This window comes from Magnolia sinica, chromosome 12 (assembly GCF_029962835.1).
Source record: "Magnolia sinica isolate HGM2019 chromosome 12, MsV1, whole genome shotgun sequence".
Classification (NCBI taxonomy): domain Eukaryota; kingdom Viridiplantae; phylum Streptophyta; class Magnoliopsida; order Magnoliales; family Magnoliaceae; genus Magnolia; species Magnolia sinica.
In genome coordinates, this window is record NC_080584.1 from 13,774,523 (window position 1) to 13,792,787 (window position 18,265).

At 38.2% G+C, this 18,265-nt stretch overlaps 1 protein-coding gene across 1 annotated transcript in view; it reads right to left on the minus strand.

The window, feature by feature from the left end:
- Nucleotides 1-18,265, minus strand: part of LOC131220953 (anaphase-promoting complex subunit 5) — a 52,291-nt gene that overhangs the window by 25,562 nt on the left and 8,464 nt on the right. The window contains exons 2-9 of the mRNA XM_058215983.1: nt 16,980-17,139; nt 16,749-16,870; nt 15,179-15,422; nt 7,066-7,243; nt 6,517-6,595; nt 6,295-6,380; nt 4,055-4,187; nt 3,916-3,948 (exon numbers count right to left, since the gene is read on the minus strand). Of these exons, the coding sequence (XP_058071966.1) occupies nt 3,916-3,948; nt 4,055-4,187; nt 6,295-6,380; nt 6,517-6,595; nt 7,066-7,243; nt 15,179-15,422; nt 16,749-16,870; nt 16,980-17,139 (1,035 nt within the window). The remainder of the gene's footprint in view (nt 1-3,915; nt 3,949-4,054; nt 4,188-6,294; nt 6,381-6,516; nt 6,596-7,065; nt 7,244-15,178; nt 15,423-16,748; nt 16,871-16,979; nt 17,140-18,265) is intronic.

An 18,265-nucleotide genomic window follows, 5' to 3' on the forward strand; every position in this document is an offset into this window, starting at 1 on the left:
TCTGAGTTTGCTACCCAACCCCTTCCACCCCCTCCTCCACCCATTACCCATAAAGAAGCAATTGAGGAAATCTTGGATGACGAGATAGTATCCACGAGAGATGGGGGTTTCCAAAGGTATCTTGTCAAGTGGAAGAACAAACCATCGTCTGAATCTACGTAGCTGTCGGGCGACGCATTGCAGGGTATTGATCCAGATCTACTTGAGCGCTACAAAAGTTTCAACTCGTCGGGGTCGAGTTTTTCTCACCCGAGGGGAATTGATGCGGACACAGGTGCATTCAAGGTGTACCAACGAAGAAAGCGCCAACCACAAGTGCCGTCCTTGTGGATAGGCGAATATTGAGGAGCTGAAGACCTTTCACATGTGATTGGACATATAGAAGACCCCACTTAGGGAAGACACATGTGAAGGAAGATTGGAGAAAGAGGACCGAGCGCCCAGACTTTCCCATGCTTATGTTATTTGCACGTTTTTTGACTTAGTTAGCGGTCTTTTAGTAATCTTATATCTTTATTTGCTTATCCTAGAGGTATTTTAGTAATTTTATGTCTTTATGTGCTTATTTAAGTGGGGTAAAGCCCTAAACACGATTTTCAACTATTGATGAATGAAAAGCAAACCCTTTGGTTGCCTCCTTCCTCTCTTCTCTCTAATGGTGCTTCTTCTCTCCCCTTGATCTTCTTCTTCTAATTTCTTCTTGTGCCCTTCCAACTTCCTCAAGGTAATAACTTTCTTTCTTCTATTTTTTTGTTTTGGCTAATTCCTCTTCGATCAAAATCTTGAGAACCGATCTAAACCCTAAATCCCCAGATTCTCAAATCCCTAATCCGAGAAACTTCTTGGTTCTTCGGACTAGTGATCTTCATTGATCGATTGGGTGTGACCATGCAAGATCGGGAGGTCTCATCCCTCGCCAGATCCAACCTAAGTAGTAATTGAATTCCATACTCCATGGTTGTAGTGATGGCCCGCTCCATTGCATGTTTCCTTTATGATTTTCTTAGTTATGATGATTATTGTTAGAATTTTAGATCATTTATTCCTTTTATTTCCGCTGTTTAATTATCTCCATGAGCATACATCATAATTAGGGCCGTCCTGCGTCAGGTTGGTGCCAGTGAAATAAAGTCAATAAGTGTTATGACATCTAAGAAAATTAGATGGTATGGTTCCAGCTTCAGGATTGACTTAAGGGGCGAAGAGATAGCCGATCTTTTGGTGAAGCTGGATTGGGTGACTCCTATTACAACAGAAGGAGACAGATGAGAGTGGGGCTTCGACGTTCTGAGGTACTTCCTAGTGAAATTGTTTTATAATTCATTTTAAGAGGAAGAGGCAAAAGCCAGTGCAGCATCCATGGCAGAAATTCAGTAATGTCAAGGATTGTCAAGAGTGATTGTGTTTCAATGGCTAGTTGGTTAAGATAAGGTACTTACGATTAATTATCAAAGTAGACATGGTAAATAAGAACAGGTGCATTTTTGTCAAAAAATTAGAAAATAGTGGTACGTCAATTTATTCATTGTGCATTACAACAGGTGTGACAATGATTATCAAGCTATGTGAGTAAGATTTGATGGTGCCCAAGGAGATCAGGGCATTCGTAGAAGAATGACATAGGACCATCAAGGTAAAAGGGAAGGACATTATGGATGTTGTCCTCATTTGCAAAATTGTGGGAACTTTGGAAATAACGAAATAATAGAATTTATAAACACAAGTCCAAATCGTGGGGAGAAGTGTTTAGTGGAGCAAAAGAAAGGTCACTCGTGAGACCATCTGTACAAAAGCATTTAGGCGGGAAAGCAATGATGAAAGAGGATTGATCTTTCACCATCCTTACCTCCTTTGATTTCATCGTCATATGTTGCTTTTCAATAAATTAACCTTATTTGTCAAATTATAATAATGATAGTAATAGAAGAGGCTCCTTACATGAGATGTGATGCCTTGAACATACGAATGACCATGTGGATGAAAGAAAGAATAGAAGCAAATTGTATAACTATATTAGTTTCCAACCAAGCATGCTTTATCAGTAATTATACATAGTTTTGTGTGTGCCAGATATCACATGCAGGCACTAGGATTGAGAAACTTTCAGGTACAACCATGGTGTTGCATACATGTCGTGTAAAAATACAGTGTCTCTTTAGCTTCACACCCAACATAATTACAAATCTTATTCTTATAGATTTCTCATAAAGGAATTTCTTGGAGTGATTTGAATTTTTGGTGTTTTATCAAGATATATTTGGGAAAATCTTGCCAAAGATAAAATATTAGAAGGCAAAAAATAATAATAATAATAACAACAGAAACATAAGTTGTAAAAGATAAATTGGAGAAGATCAAATTTTCCAATTTTATATATCTAGGTATTATCATGATATTATCAAGCAAATATTGGAACATTATATGGGTTTGGAGATATTGTGAAAAAAATGGGATGGTATTGGGTAAATAGTGTTTTTTGAAAATAAGAATATTGTGATATTTTCAAACTACCAGAGATGTCACTATGCCCAGACATCCAAGCACGGTCGAGGCACATTCAACAAGCATTCCCTAAACATGTTGTTTCATCTCATGATATAAGTAACACAGGGTAGAGGTGCAACTCGGGCAGGTCAGTTGGTTGGGGATCAACCAAAGTGCAACCCAAGGTATTCAATGCTCAACCAAAACGGCTAACGCATATCACATGGATAAAAACCAAAAACTGTTAAGAGTACATATTTTGTACTGCAGCAGATTATCATTCATGTGCTAAATCTCTTTGTATCATATCATATTTCTTTGTATCTTATAATATTCTTTTTGTACTCTTAAATAGTCTGTATAGGTTATATTTATCTACTACTAGAAAATAAATGTACTCCTGTTATAATAAAAAATAAAAATAAAATGAAATAAAAAAAAAAATAAACTTTTATCTTAGCTAAAAACACTTTGCTAAGGCAAAGTTTCAACCAACGTAAAAACCAGTCAAGTGGAAATTTTGCCCCTGGCAACTTGCGTACATAGTATAGATATTGAGTTGGGTTGGGGCTGGATCTAATTGGTCAAGGCCTCAACCCAAGCTCAATACAACTTGGGTTCGGTTTCAGGATTTCCAGCACAAGCCCAAACCAAACTATATACCAAGTTGGGCAGGTCAGGTTCTGGTTGAGCCCGGCCCAAGTTGCACCTCTGCCACTGGGGATTTTCAAGGATTGTCATAGTTCTTCTCTCTGTCTGGTGTTCCTCTATAAGGTACGTGAATCCTACAAGTACCATAGACCATGCTGGTTCCAGAACTTAGTTGCATGAAGCATGAGCAGGAGTAGATTCGATGTGAGTGAATCAAAGCAGAGGATCTCAACATATCAAGAAGTGTGGATAACAAAGCACGTGGTTTGGAATTTTGCCTACAACTTGGTTTCATCGATTTTGTACCGGTTTCAGACCAAAAACCAGTTCAAAACGGGACCAAAACAGGTGAATAAGGGCAACTCATACAGGTTTCAGCCCCTGTGAGAATCGCATTCTGAAACCACTGTTCAAATTCATGCCTAGGAAGCAGGAGCAATATTTTCAGCAGGAGCAACACCTTGGCTAGAAGGTTCTGGCGACAACATCCAGAAAACAGATCTTTGTTGATAGATACAAAGAGAGAGAGAGAGAGAGAGAGAGAGAGAGAGAGAGAGAGAGAGAAGCTGTTAACATAAGTTTTAGGACAAAAATCTAGACTAACATAAGTTATAGGACATGAAACCTAGACTAAGGAATGAGAGAGAATAGTTAGCCCTACCTAATCCAAAGTCAGACCATATATTACAGTTCAACCTTAAATAACAGAAAAAACTGCACTACCGAGTTTGCTAGAATATAGTGTGATGGTATAACAAAGGTTAACAGCACTAAAATTACCTGTTGAGAAATCCGAACCGCTTCAGTTAGGGCCTGAACAATATCAAGAAAAATAGCTGTGTGTGAAACTAAATGAACCAAAAACAATGGACAAAAAAAAAGAAAATAAGATCAATAGAGAGAATTCTCGCCATATTACCTCTAAAGCTTGATTAGAATGCCCAAAATGACTGTGCATGATGCCCAAGCACAATAAAGCAGTTTCATACCTTCCAACAGAATCATCAAGAGGGGAAGAAGATGTACCACCTTCTACTCCTTCTATCCCTGCACTTTAAGTGCAAAACTATAAATTAGAATCCTTCACTACTTTGCAATAGTTTAACACTTCAATCTATAAAGACTCCTAATATTAGATACCAATGATAGAATTAAAGTAACACAAGCAAAATTATTGTTGACAAAATTAGTATGAACATATACTGGCTTATAGTCTAGTTTTAAAAAGAAAAAACGCTTCCCAAAGCAAAGATGCAATGCACATGAGAACCAGTAATGCCAAACAATTTTATACATGTAGCATGAAATTCATAAACTAGAACCAAATATGGATAGTAATTGAATCAGAAGATGGAACATGATATTGACGGAGTTAGTCTTTGTGATTGATTTTTATAATGGATTCAACTCAAGAAATCTTATCACATTATAGATCAACAAATTAACTTGGGAGAACTCAAACGACATTATTCCACCTCAATGCATATTTGATCTAATGGGTTGGTGACTTAAATTGACCCACAAACTGTTGACAAATCAACTTAATTCATTGAGAGGTATTATACAAAATGCTCAGACTGAGTATAGTAGTACCATTGGTGTTTGCAGTCAGTGGAGATAGCACCCATGGTTCCATGATTCAAGGCACTGATATCGTGGGTCCCAGATAACTTGAAAAAAGCTATGATGCTGATGTAGATAGTCCATGCACAAAAATCTTGCAGATGGAGAAATCACAACCCTTCAATAGGGTATCCAACAAACAGAATTAATAAAAGAAAAGGTGCAGCAATTGTTTGCACTCATCCAGAAAAGGGCCAAAGGTACTAGAGATAGGCTCTTCCAATATGGGGGGTTTTTGGTGCACGCACTGTCCATAGTGAGGAACATTTTATCAACGTTTTGGATCACCAAACAATGGGACACACAGGTACAAAGTAAAAAACTGAACTTACTGCACAAACTCCATGCCGGAGCATTGTGTAAAAAGAATAAAAATTAGGTGAGATGAACCAGATCAGTGATGAATGAGCCTAACTGTTAATGAAGAAAACATTACAGGATAAGGATTAACAAGAAAACAATGAACAAAGATCCTAAGTTTGTCTGCGTGAGAAGTTTTGAAAAGCCAAAAGACAAGTTGGCACCTTACTGCAAAGGCAATAGTTTCCCCACATTATTAAGGAAGAATTCATTATCTAAGCAAGCCACCAAGGACCAGCTTTGTGCATGAAGACTTTAGTATACATATAATTACGATCTATAAATCATGTTGAAAGCATAAAGAAAGCACTTCAGTAAGATGCTATAGCATTACCATTTTTCACACTTTCAAGGACAAGAACACCATCTGGAAACAACCTAAGATTCCCTTATGAGGGGTTTAATGAAACAAGAGACCGTAATAAGGTGAGATGACTTTCATTTTATGCACATTAATGAGTAAACAGAATTTGGTGACATTTTGACCTATATACTTCCCACGAACACATAATGTTGCATGTTAGTAAATGATAAATGAACTAGATATTGTACAGGCACAGTGATATTTACCCTTCCAGGGCCATAGAAATCAACATAGGAAGACAGGATACAGAAAAAGAAAAAGGAAACTTTATTGGAGGATTTCGCATACAAAAAAGAACTTCAAAGTAGCACCAAAATGATCCAAAAAAGAAAGAAATGGATCTGGCCAGTATTTGCAGCTTGGATTAGCTTTGCAAGTTACAGCCTTAATAGATGGGGTTTGACTTGGAATTAAGGGAGCAGTTCCATGCCTTTTGGCACAAAATAGCATTTAAGAAAATTTTAGAACCAATGGAATTTTTGTAATTTCATGAGCAGGGTAGTCCAACAACATCCAAAGGAATTTCTAAAAAAAAAAAAATTGTAAAATTCACATCAATTTCATGAACTAGATGGATTTACAAGATCTTGACAAAGAAGGTGAAGAGAAAAGGAGAAAACAGGTGACAGTAGATGTGTTTGCACATGGAGCAAAAGGAGTTCATGCATAGAGATATGGTATTGTTATCTAGAGCCACCAAAATTGGAACTTCAAGGTTGCAACCTGAGTTGATTCTCAGGTGAAATATATATAATAAAAATTGCTCCAGAAACAAAGAAAAAAAAAAAAAAAAAGAACAACATAACATTTACCTATAATCGAAATAGCAATGAAGATTTTCCAAAGCAGCCGGATAATCTTCATGGTAAAGACTATTCAAATACCGCAAGTAGTGGACCTACATAGAAATCAAAGGACAAAGGTAAAAGAAAGGTATTGTTTTAACTTAGCTAGAATTACTACACATTATATATCTTTTGCATGAAAAGTGAGAAATTAAACAAACACCTCCAATATCTAAATTTACAACTTACACGATGCAGCTCTGGAGCTAGCTTCTGAAGCTGCAGTAGGATGGCCTCGAATGCATTCAATGGGAATGAGATGGCATGCCTAGTACAGAAAATACACCATTTCATACCGTCCAGAATATATTTCTATCAATAAACTAAGAGAAATGTGATGGCTACTAGCGAAAGTGGAATTTTGAATCCTACTCTTTCCATGTATAGAAGATACAGTTGTTATCTTGTAGCCCCATCGTGTATGTGCCATGGCCCAAAAATCAGACCAGTCTGGTCATTAGGTGAGCAGCAAAGATACAAAAAATGGATTTATTTATTTTTTAAAGGCCAATTTTCCATAATCATCACACCCATATGGCCCATCAGCAGACCAGAGTGGCAGATATCAGCTCATGGACTTGTGGTGCATGCACTGTGGAGCTAACATGATGAAAGGCCCGATGTGACACAGGTGTGTAACATCGTTACATATGCAAACTGTAGGACTCCAAATCCTGATCTCTTGAGTAGCCCTTGTGGGGCTCATACATTGGAAATCAAGATCAATGAGTCTCTTACTTCTCAATCAAGTCGGCCTGCTCCCTTAGGTACCCTTGGACTTGCCAGTTTGTACGTAAGAACAGCCCCCCATGGTGATCATCATTTCTCAGTGCGTCATTTAGAGGGCATACAAAGTCACTACCTTGCGGACTATCATCACTGTGTTTAAACTGGGAGTCAACAGAAATCTGGACATCTGCAGGTTCAAATTGACCCAGTCAATCATTTGATAATAATTACCTCATAATTATAATAGATAAAAGGAACAAATACCAGATGGAAAAAAAAATGCTCAAGTAATAACCATGACAGTACCTTCGTTACACGAGAACCCATTAGTTTTTAACATACCACTCCATGATAGTGACACATTGGAAAAAATAAGATCTTTAACATGGAAAGAATAGTGAAATGTAGCCCCATCCAAAGTTCAAAACTCTTCTTCCATTGACATCAAGATGTAAATCAGGTGACTGTTTGCAGATAGGCACAGCACTTCCAGTTCCAAACCTCACATGGCATTTGAAGCTAAGGTAGAATAAGCTGCAATTTCTACCTAGGAATCAAAGGTCAGATGAGACCAAGAAGACTCAGCCAATAACAAGCTGATTGACAGCCCCTCAGAACCCTCAAGTTCATACCACACTTACAATTTCATTGGACACTGGTCAACTTAAGCATCCATTAGCATACACTGATCCTTAACTTGGATTTCTGCATCTCATACAAGCTCCAAAGAGCTTAGCAAAGACAGCAAAAATCTAAATAAGGGCAAGGAAGGAGAGGTATTTCTCTATAAATGTAAAGAAGCTCATTAGGGACTTCCTTCTTACTAGACATTCTTCCCAGTAGGTAGTTCTAACTTCTAAAGAGATGCTACTTGCAAGCAGTCATCTTAGTCTCCAAAGAAGAAGGACAAAAAAAAAAAAAAGACACCCTAACACGTGCCAACTAGACACATATTTGCAAGATCTGGGCTTTTCATCAGGTTAACCCTCTGTTACTGTGCACTGTCCCACAAATCAAGCCACTCTACTGATAGATTGTGCCAAACTCAAACATTTACAAGAAGTTCAGTCCTGCCTGTCTTGTTGTCCATATTCGCTGTTCAAAACATTAACGGCCTTTCTTTCTTGCCCAGTTTTGAGCAGTTTGGCATTAGCTTTGCAAATTAAAATAAATTTTGATCTGATTTCAAGGGAGGTAAGGAAGCCTGGAAGAAATGGAAGACATTGTACATATCTAATCTTCCAAATGGAATAACTGTTTTCAAGTTACACAGCATATTCAGGTAGGTGGGCACCATGCAAGATTAGCACACATGAGAAATAGGGTTCAAGTCAAACAAGAGGTCTCAAGTTCATGAAATATGGGATGAAAGAGGAGGCAACAAATGTGATTTGAGTCAGAACTGGGAAGATATTTGAGGGTACGGAAATCTTTGTAAAGGATGCATGGTATGGACACGATTACGAAAAGGAGTTAGTTGATCTACTTTGAAAGCAGAAAAACTAGGTGCTAAGGTCCAAGAAGATTCAATGAATTGCCTGTTTGGGGCCAAAAATAGGAGTTGCTTATGAGCCCATAATGTCAAGAGAGGAACGGGACATTGATAGCCAGGGTTTGAAGAATGGAAGAGAATCGGCAGACGATAGCAGCAGGGTAACCTGAGTAGAAGACTGTAAGTGAAAGAGATAAGGAAGAACCTAGAAGGGGGATTGGAAGCAATTAAGGGTGGCAATGAGCCAGACACTGAGGCCAATGTTAGTGTCGCGTGCTCTGGAAAGCCAATGATGATCTTGATCGATGATCACGATAATCATGGGTCCAATACGGACAAGTTTTAATATTGCGATTAATATGTGAGAATACATTAACCGTGCATACATTTGTGGGTTAAAGGAGAGGATTTCCTCCATTGCCCCTGAGTATTCAAGATTGGAAACAATGGCCAGTGGCCGAGGGAGAGTTGCAGACCATGGATCTCATACTAAGAATGTTGCTGATCATTTTAAGCAGGTTTGGGCAACCTGTGTAGTAGGAGAACATCCTGTGTGAGGAGATTGATCAGGAGCCAAGATGGAAAGCCTCCACCATCAGGCTCAACAACAAATTGGTGCCTTTGCCCTACCCTACATGAGAGTGAGTATTCAAGAATGTGGAATCTTGTCACTAGACCCTTTGGACACTTGCATTGGTGGATCGCTTCAAGTCTCTGTATCGAGAGAACCATCATGTTTGATCCAAATCAACTTATGTAAGTACCATCTTTGACTAAACCCTTAAACCTAAGGACATATAGGGAGTTTGAGTTCCTAGTGTAATGTGCTTTGGCCCTCCTCATGAAGTCAATGCAGTGGCTCATATGTGGGTGTAATCAGGTATATACATTAGGATATAGTTGAGGTACATATGATCCGACAGAGAATCCACTAATTGCCTAAGAACACTTTTATGGCTTAGATCTTGGTAATTGGACCATCCATCAAGTTGTTTTTAGCTGGGCAGAACGCAAATGGTTTCAAATGTTTTTATAAATGAATTCAACCTTAGATTTTTTGCTTTAACTGTTGAAAAGGTTTTCATCACACTTGATGGTAATCCGATGGTTAAGATCTTGTGGTCAACTCATTGATTTGCATGGTATTGGATCTGTTAGAAGAGGAGGGAATTTGAGAAAGAGAGCACATAGAGTTGGGATATCCAGCCCCATCTTATTTATAATGATAGAAAAAAGGTGCAATTACATATATGCCCTAAAAATAAAGGAAAAACTAAAGAAAGGAGGAGCAAATAAGAACAAACAAATTTTCTTTTTTAAGAGATAAACATAAAACAAAGATAAAAATGAAAAAAAAAAAAAAAAACTAAGGATTGAGGCCCACAACACATAAGGCCTAGGTGTATGTACTTGTGGGCCCAGTCATAAGCCCACAAGCACATGCACCTACAATCTCCCTCAAGTTAAAAAGCATAGATATCAATCATGCCTAACTTGCCAAGAACACATCATCCAACTTCCACTATAAGAGTCTTTTGTGAAGATATCCACCAACTGCTTGGAAAACAAAATAAATGGAGTGGAAACAACACTTACAGCAACCTCCTCACAAATAATGTGACAATCAACTTCAATAAGTTGTGTGTTAATGAAAAAAAAAAAAGATTAGAAGCTATGTAAATAGCAACTTGATTGTCACAATACATCTGCAAAAGAGTATTCGTCGAAAATCTCAATTCGATAATTTACCTCAGCACTGGACCGTGCTACAACCGTTTACTTCTTAGTCTTCCAAGTGACTAAATTGCGTCAAAAAAAAAGTACGACAGCCTGACGTAGAATGACGATCATCTAGGGAACTTCCCAATCAGCATCAGGATACCCCTTAATATCAAGATTATGATGACGACCAAAGAGTATACCACGCCCAGTGAACAATTTGATGTATCGCAACGAACGGCTTCGAGATCAGTAGAACAGAGAGCGTGCATGAACGAACTAACCAAAGTCACTGCATGAGACAAATCTAGTCAAATAATTGTCAAATATGTCAATCTTCCAACCAAACGCCGATACATGCGAGGATTATCACAAGTTCCCATCATCCGCCCCAAGCTTCTTGTTGACCTCCAATGGAAAACCAATAGGTTTGACACCAAGATTCTCAGTTGAAGTTAACAAATCGAGAGCATATTTCCGTTGACACAGAATTATTCCATTCTTGAAACAAGAGACTTCAATCCCAAGAAAGTATTTTAGCAGTCACAAATCTTTGATATCAAATACCTTGCTCAAATATAATTTCAGCTCTGATATACCATTAACATCATCCACCTGTAACAAGGATATCATCCACATATACGCTGACAATAATAGTCCCCTTCACATGCCACTTGACAAACACAGAATGATCATAATGGATATGAGTGAAACCAATATGAATTAAGACGCCACTCAACTTTTCAAATGAGGCATGAGGAGCCTACTTCAACCCATATATCGTCTTCTTCAAACAAAATAGCTTCCTCTGCTCACCTTTTATGGAAATCCACTAGGAGGAAGTATATAGATCTCCTCAGTCAAATCACCATTCAAAAAAGAATCTTAATATCCAACTGATGCAAAAGGCCAATTCAAATTGGCAGCAATAGAAATAATCACCTGTACAGAATTCATCTTAGCAACAAGAGCAAATGTCTCAAAATAATCACCACCAAAGGTTTCTATAAAACCTTTAGCTATAATGCGGGCTCTATGACAAGCTATACTTCCATTGAGATTATACTTACAAACATGCACCCAACAATAACCTACCAGATTCTTCCTAGCTGATAACTCAATCATCTCTCATGCAATGTACGAAGTATCACTATCGCTACAAGTTTCGTTGGCTAGGGATACGGAAACAATATCAAAATCATCGACAATATCGCCGATAACTAGAAATGCAAGGAAACATTAAGAAAACATGGGGGAAAATGGGGGAATTTTTAGTAAAACTTCGAGAGAGCCAAAATACATATATTTGCATATTTATGAATGAAAAAATTGCAAAAATGAATTTCGTACATAATAAGTTTCAATTTAATGGGGGCCTAAAAGCATGTGTGGTTTGTAAGAAATCAGTCTAACCATCCATCCATCACATCTATCCATCCAATCATCCATGATCCAACCTTCCATCCAAACATCCATTGATATTTCAAAATATCGACAATACACGATATTTCGCTAAGAAATCGTTGACAACTGGAAAAGAAATGAAAGATTGTGATCTCCATATTGTGCATGTTGCGATAACAATAATATTGCAATTTTCAATGTTATTGTCAAAAAAAAAAAAAAAAATTTGAAAACTACATTTAACCATGCACCCATGAAGAAGTTGAAATGAAAATTTTTTAACAAATAAGTTTTGGTGATATCGATACATTAGCAAAAATCATCGAAATATCATTGATATACTGGCAATACAAGCAACATAATGCAAGGGCATTTTCACATCGGGCTCGAGTGAGGTTGCCTGTGGGATGCAGGGGCACACTCAGGGTGGGCGGCCCGTGTGAGGTGGGTGGCTCGTGTGAGGCGGTACCCATGTGATTTGGGGCCCACGAGAGGGGGTTCGGCCGAGGTCCTAACCCATGAGATGTAGAGCCTGGGCTATAAGATAAAGAGATTGATTCGCCATGCTCTAAAAGTTCGAGCTTTTAGAGCAAGTGGTTAATTGTCCTACGTCAAAGTGGTATCAAAGCGGGAGGTCTCGTGTTCGAGACTCCTCACTTGAGGTGATTAATGCAGGGGCATTTTCATACCGGGCTCAAGTGGGGTTGCCTGTGGGATGCAGGGGCACACTCGGAGTGGGCGGCCCATGTGAGGTGGGTGGCTCGTGTGAGGCGGTACCCATGTGATTTGGAGCCCACGAGGAGGGTTCATTTGAGGTCCTAACCCATGAGATGTGGGGCCTGAGTTATAAGATAAATGGATTGATTCGTCGTGCTCTAACAGTTCAAGCTTTTAGAGCAAGTGGTTACTTATCCTGCATCATGAAACCTGGAATTTACACAGTCAAAAATATTGGTAATATCAATATACATCGGCAATACAAGCAACACTCGGAATTTTAACAGTTGAAGATATTGGTGATACATTAGCAATACTCAGCGATACATCGCCAATACCTTGAATTTTTTATACTACTAATGTCATCGGTACCGTTATCAATGTTATCGGTATTGTCAAGCTGGAGATACGGATAATATCGAGGATATTTCGATAATATGGGGGATACTTCAAACAATGCTCACATGTATGATTCTTTTCAAAAGCTACCATCTCTTCCTCCATAGCTCGACACCACTGAGGAGAAACAAAAGCCTTCTTGAGATTTTTAGGAATGGTGAAGGAAAAACACTCAAGCGCCAAAACAAAGAACCAGTGTTGAGGAGACAAGGTATGATAGAAAACAAACCTCTGAATAGGATAAGAGGTACATTATCTTTTTTACTTTTCTGACTACAGGAAGTATGTTTAAGGTAGATTCTAAGAAGGATCATCATAAATAGGTAATCGAGTAGGAACACTACCAGTACCTATGGCTGAAGAGGCATGCTTCGTGGTTCTAAGAAATCATGGGTTTACAAACGTTCCTTTGTTCAAATACTTTCAGATTTGACTTAAGGGAATCAATGACAACCTTATTTCTAGCATTGTCAAGTTTTGAAGACACAGCCACTACCCGGCTAGGCCCAAGCCTTACCCAACCTGGCCCATTAACCAACAAGTGTAGAAGAGAGAGAGAGAGAGAGAGAGAGAGAGAGAGAGAGAAGCAGCATATGAAATCAACAGCCCTGTAGTGCCCATTAATGAGGGGAAGCAATTGCCATCTTCTCAACAATGCGGAACATTTTCTTTTCCGTCTCTCGAAGGGGAATTATTGCAAACAGTGTTGTAGGAACGAAGGACTAGTGTAACATGAATCTCATAGATGTAAATAATAATAAATAAATAAAACAATTTCAAATGGAAAGGGAAAGTGGGAAGATTTGTGACAGATGGAGAGAGATGAGCAGTTTGGGTTAAGTAAGAGTCACAGATCCCGTGGTGAGAATGGCAACAACAAGAGGAGGAAGGGTGTGACTTAAAGGTTTTGTGTGTGTGGGGGTGTGTGAGATTAGGATAAGGGATTACTGTTCCATATCATGCATAAGTTGGGCTGGGTTAGAATAATCTAAGCCGAAGCCTAGTCTAACCCAAAAAATTGATTGGGCTTTGGATGCCAAGGCCAAGCCTAGCCCATAGGCCTAACTAACAAGTCCAACCCCCAGGATACTGGCTGATATCACCACAAATGGCCCATTTTGAAATTTTTACCTTCAACTTTTTCTCTTTCTTCCACTCCCATTTCAACCAAGAAAGAAACTGATAAACCAATTTTTAGACTAGATCTAGGCCTATTTTGAGAATTAAAACACAAGATTTTATTTGGATTCCGCAAATCAAAGCAAAATGGACCATTTTGGGAAAGATAGGAAGAAGGGATAAATCATCGCCACTTTTTCCTTCTCGTTTTTCCTCTTCTTTTTGTTTTATTCATATCTAATGGGCCCTAGTCCTCTAAATCATGTTTGATTTATGTTTGTGTAGGACCTATTTGATTGATTTATTAACAGGTTAAGCTAACAAACAACATTGTTATGAAAGAAATGGTCAGATGCACCAGTAAATACGTGTTAAAAAGACATTCTGATATTTTACACTTTCCTATTGTAAATTTGTGATGGTTTTCCAAGATTAAATTTTTTTCGCCAAAAAGATTTTGGTTGATACAAACCCATAAAGTTCAATACATGTAGATACAGTCCAATATGATACATATCATATCGTTTTTGGGTCCGGCCCTAATACGGTTATTCAAAACCTTGGGTCTTTCAAAGGGCCGGGGCCAGAGTACTTAAGTGAGCATTAAGTCTTATTACTTTTGTTGGGTGTTGTAGCAAGCATTTTGATCAAAGTTAGGGGAAGGGATTTTCTACTATGGGACCTCATCATCCCCATGGCTTGTTCCCTTTTCTTTCTTTTGTTTCTTCTCACCTGAATAAATTTTAGTTATCTTATTTATAATTTTAAAATAAATAAATAACATGTACAAAGCATGGTTTTAGGAATCAATGAGCCTGATACAACCTGTCCAGGTCTAGTTGGATTTGGTAGTACCCGATCCGGTTCGATACTACAAGTCACCCCCAATTCAGACAAGTCCTAACTCAAATCAGGGCTGAATGAGTCAATCCAAGTCACCAAGTCTTTTAGCCATGGTACAACTGCTATCTTTTATTAACTGACAATTTTCTCATAAAACTTGTGGGGCCACCTGATGAGCAGAATCGCCTATTTTAGCAGCTCACCTGACAAACAACCACCTATTTTGGCAACTATAGATGTGCGTCTGCAAGCAGTGTCACTCATTAAAATAACCAACAGATCTGAAAAGCAGCGTATTGGGAATGCATTTAATGTCTTGCCAAATGTGGGGCATATGTGTTTGGAAACTGAAGATCCATGTGTTATTTGTGTTAAGATATCCAACAGTCCTAAAAACCATGCATGTTAAGAAGCGTGTTCTTCTTGTACCTTCAACTAGTCCATAAAGAGACCTGGGCGCATGCATATGAAATTTAGGACTTTCTCCAACACTTGTTCCAGCTTCAAATTCATGCCTGTTTTTCTCAAAAGCATAACTTTCAAGATCCAGGTCCTCATCCTCCAATAGGTCTGATTCATTATTGAAATTGTCTTCATCAGGCAACTCATAAGGAGGATCATTTGAGACTTCATTACAATATGTCCCAATATTGGTCAGAAGCTGACACACGCCCTACAGAAAGTTTCCAATAACAACATGTGAGGCCTTCGACATTTACAAACATCACTACAAACAATGCACACACAGGGGGAAAAAGTCATACAACAGACAGAGTATAAAGTTGGAACTCAAGTTCTGAAATAAAATAAATACATCAGAATCGTAATCTTAGTTGGATAAAAGAAAGAAAAATAAAATAACCAAGACCAATTTCTAGTTTAACATGCTTCTGAGTTAGCCTTCAGAACATTTGGCAAAATGTATCTTGTCTCAACAGATACAAAGAGTTTTGGGAAGGTTAAAACTAGAATATCATTATACCAAACACTCTTAACTTAATCAGCAATTTCTACCAAATTGAAGATTTACCACATTTATACCAAAGCTAATCAGGTCAGTGATATAATTGTTGAAATATGAGACCAGCCATTGTTAGTCCGATTCCACACATTTGATTGACCATCTTCCCCCTTGGTTTGTCTGCTTCAGTTGATTTAACTTGCTTTAGTTTGTTGGCTTACTTTAGTTTATTTGCTCTATTTGTTTGCTTTAGTTTAGTTTCAGTCACTTAACATGGTACCCTCTTTCTTCTTTATTTTTTCTACCGGCAAAATCAAAGTTGCTATGCGTAGGTGGCTACAATGCAGTAGTGACTAACCCACTAACATTGCCATACACGTGAAGCAATCAAACCACAATATACCCAGTTTCGTCCCCTTAATCAAATGATGGCATTCGCACAAAGACAGAGCTAAGATCAGTCAGTTCAATCATCCAATTTACCGTTTTTTTAGTGTATCCCAAAAATTCACATCCTACAATGTCAGTGCATGTTAAGTAGATGTAGGTTCTCCATACGGTGATTGGACAAAATATTCGGATTTGTCATCCCGTTAAAAGGATAAGTAAATTTCGCAATATTTTGGATTTTTCACTGACTGAGAACTCATCTCCTTTTATCGAGTCCCACATGACTACTACTGGGGGCTTATCTTGGGTTAACTCAGTGTCCTCAAGGAGTGTCAACCTGTGGGTGAGGATGGATGCCACTTTGGTCTTCTGAAGCATGCATAGCGTTGAGATTATATGCTCAGTCTTATCAGCCTCATAGTGACAGTAAAGGTAATTTTCATCCCCGCAGAGTGACGCATGCATCGATCAATACTATGCACTTTCATATAGAAGAATGGAATGACCTATGACAACATTTTTAACCATCGCTATATATCAGCCGATACATGCAATATTATTGTCAATATTGATGATATAACTATCATTTTCATAAAGAGCATGAAATGACAAAAAGGATTTAAAAAATAAATAAATAAATACAAGTACCTCAAAAGACAATTGATTAAAGGCCACTATGCAACGGCGTAGAAACATTCCCAAGTGGCTATTTGGATCCAAAAATATCTGATCATCCTCCACATTGCCCATTTCAGGGGTTGCAAGTACACCTGATCAAATTTTGATTTGGTAATTAAAATAAAAGCTGAACTCTTGACACAGGTACTCAAAAGTGTTGATGGAGAAAGAAAAAGAAGAACAACAACAACAATAACTCACCTCGCAGATTGCTGAAGAAGTTAAACAAATCATCAGGTGAAGATAGAGATGTGAGCCGACTCGTTAAATGCTGACCCAACCAATCATGGAGTAAACCATCAACTGCCTTCAGCTGACTTGTAAGTTCATCCAGCGGTGGCTCCAAAAAATCGTCGCAAGACTACAAACAAAAAGTGTGTCACAAACACGAAAGATAGAATGGGGTTGTCAACCAACAACCAATACTAATAAACGGTTCAAGAAAGGCATGACAAAAGAAAGAATCCATCGCAGAAACATCTTCTGGACAATAATTGAAAGTAGAGAAAAACACATGCCAGTTATCATGATTAAAGTAGAACTGCACAGACACTATTTTCAACGGTGCAACACTCTCCATTCCAATCCAAACAAATTGCTCCATACACAATGAAATTCTACAATATAAGGCTACCTTTGAAGGTTGGGTGCAGATATTGCAGTAAAATTTATTAGCATCTGGTCCACTCAACATTTAGTGCATTAGAGATTTCTGGATAAGTGATGCATCCAGAACACAGAACACCATCAGATTGATCCCAAGTGATCCCATGATCTGGCAAATCGAGGATCAGGTCATCAAATTGCATATGAGGCATTCACCAGAACCAGCCAATGATCTTGATCAAATAACTATCAGATCTAATTGTCCAAACTGCAAATCTGAACCATCTCACCATCCAAAGTGATGATCTGGACCACAACATATGGATCATTAGTGTAGTCATCATCGCCATCATATAAGCCTTATCCCAACTAACTGGGATTGGCTACATGAATCCTATTCCATCATTCCACTCTATCAAGGACCATATCCTCAGTTAAACCATAGGTTATCAAGTCTTTCTTATTCCTAAATGGCGTAGTTCTTGGTCTCCATTGCACACGGTCAAACCATCTAAGTATACTTTCCCTCACCTTATTACCTATTGGTATTTGTTGCTACTCCTAAGTTTCCTCAAATGCATTCATCTCTAATTTTATCCTTCTCATCTTGCCATTCATCCATGTCACCATCCTCTTTCAGCTACACTCATCTTATGAACACGTTGTTCTTTAACTACCCAACGTCATGTCCCACAAAGCATGGCTGTCTTATAGGCTATAGCTATCCTACAAAATTTCCCCTTCAATTTGATTAGTAGCCAAAGATCAACTCCAAAGGCATATCTCCACTCTTCCACCCATCATGAATTCTATGAGTAACATCCTTCTCAATATCTCCACTCTCATGAATTATCAAACCAAGCTATCGAAAATGGTCATTT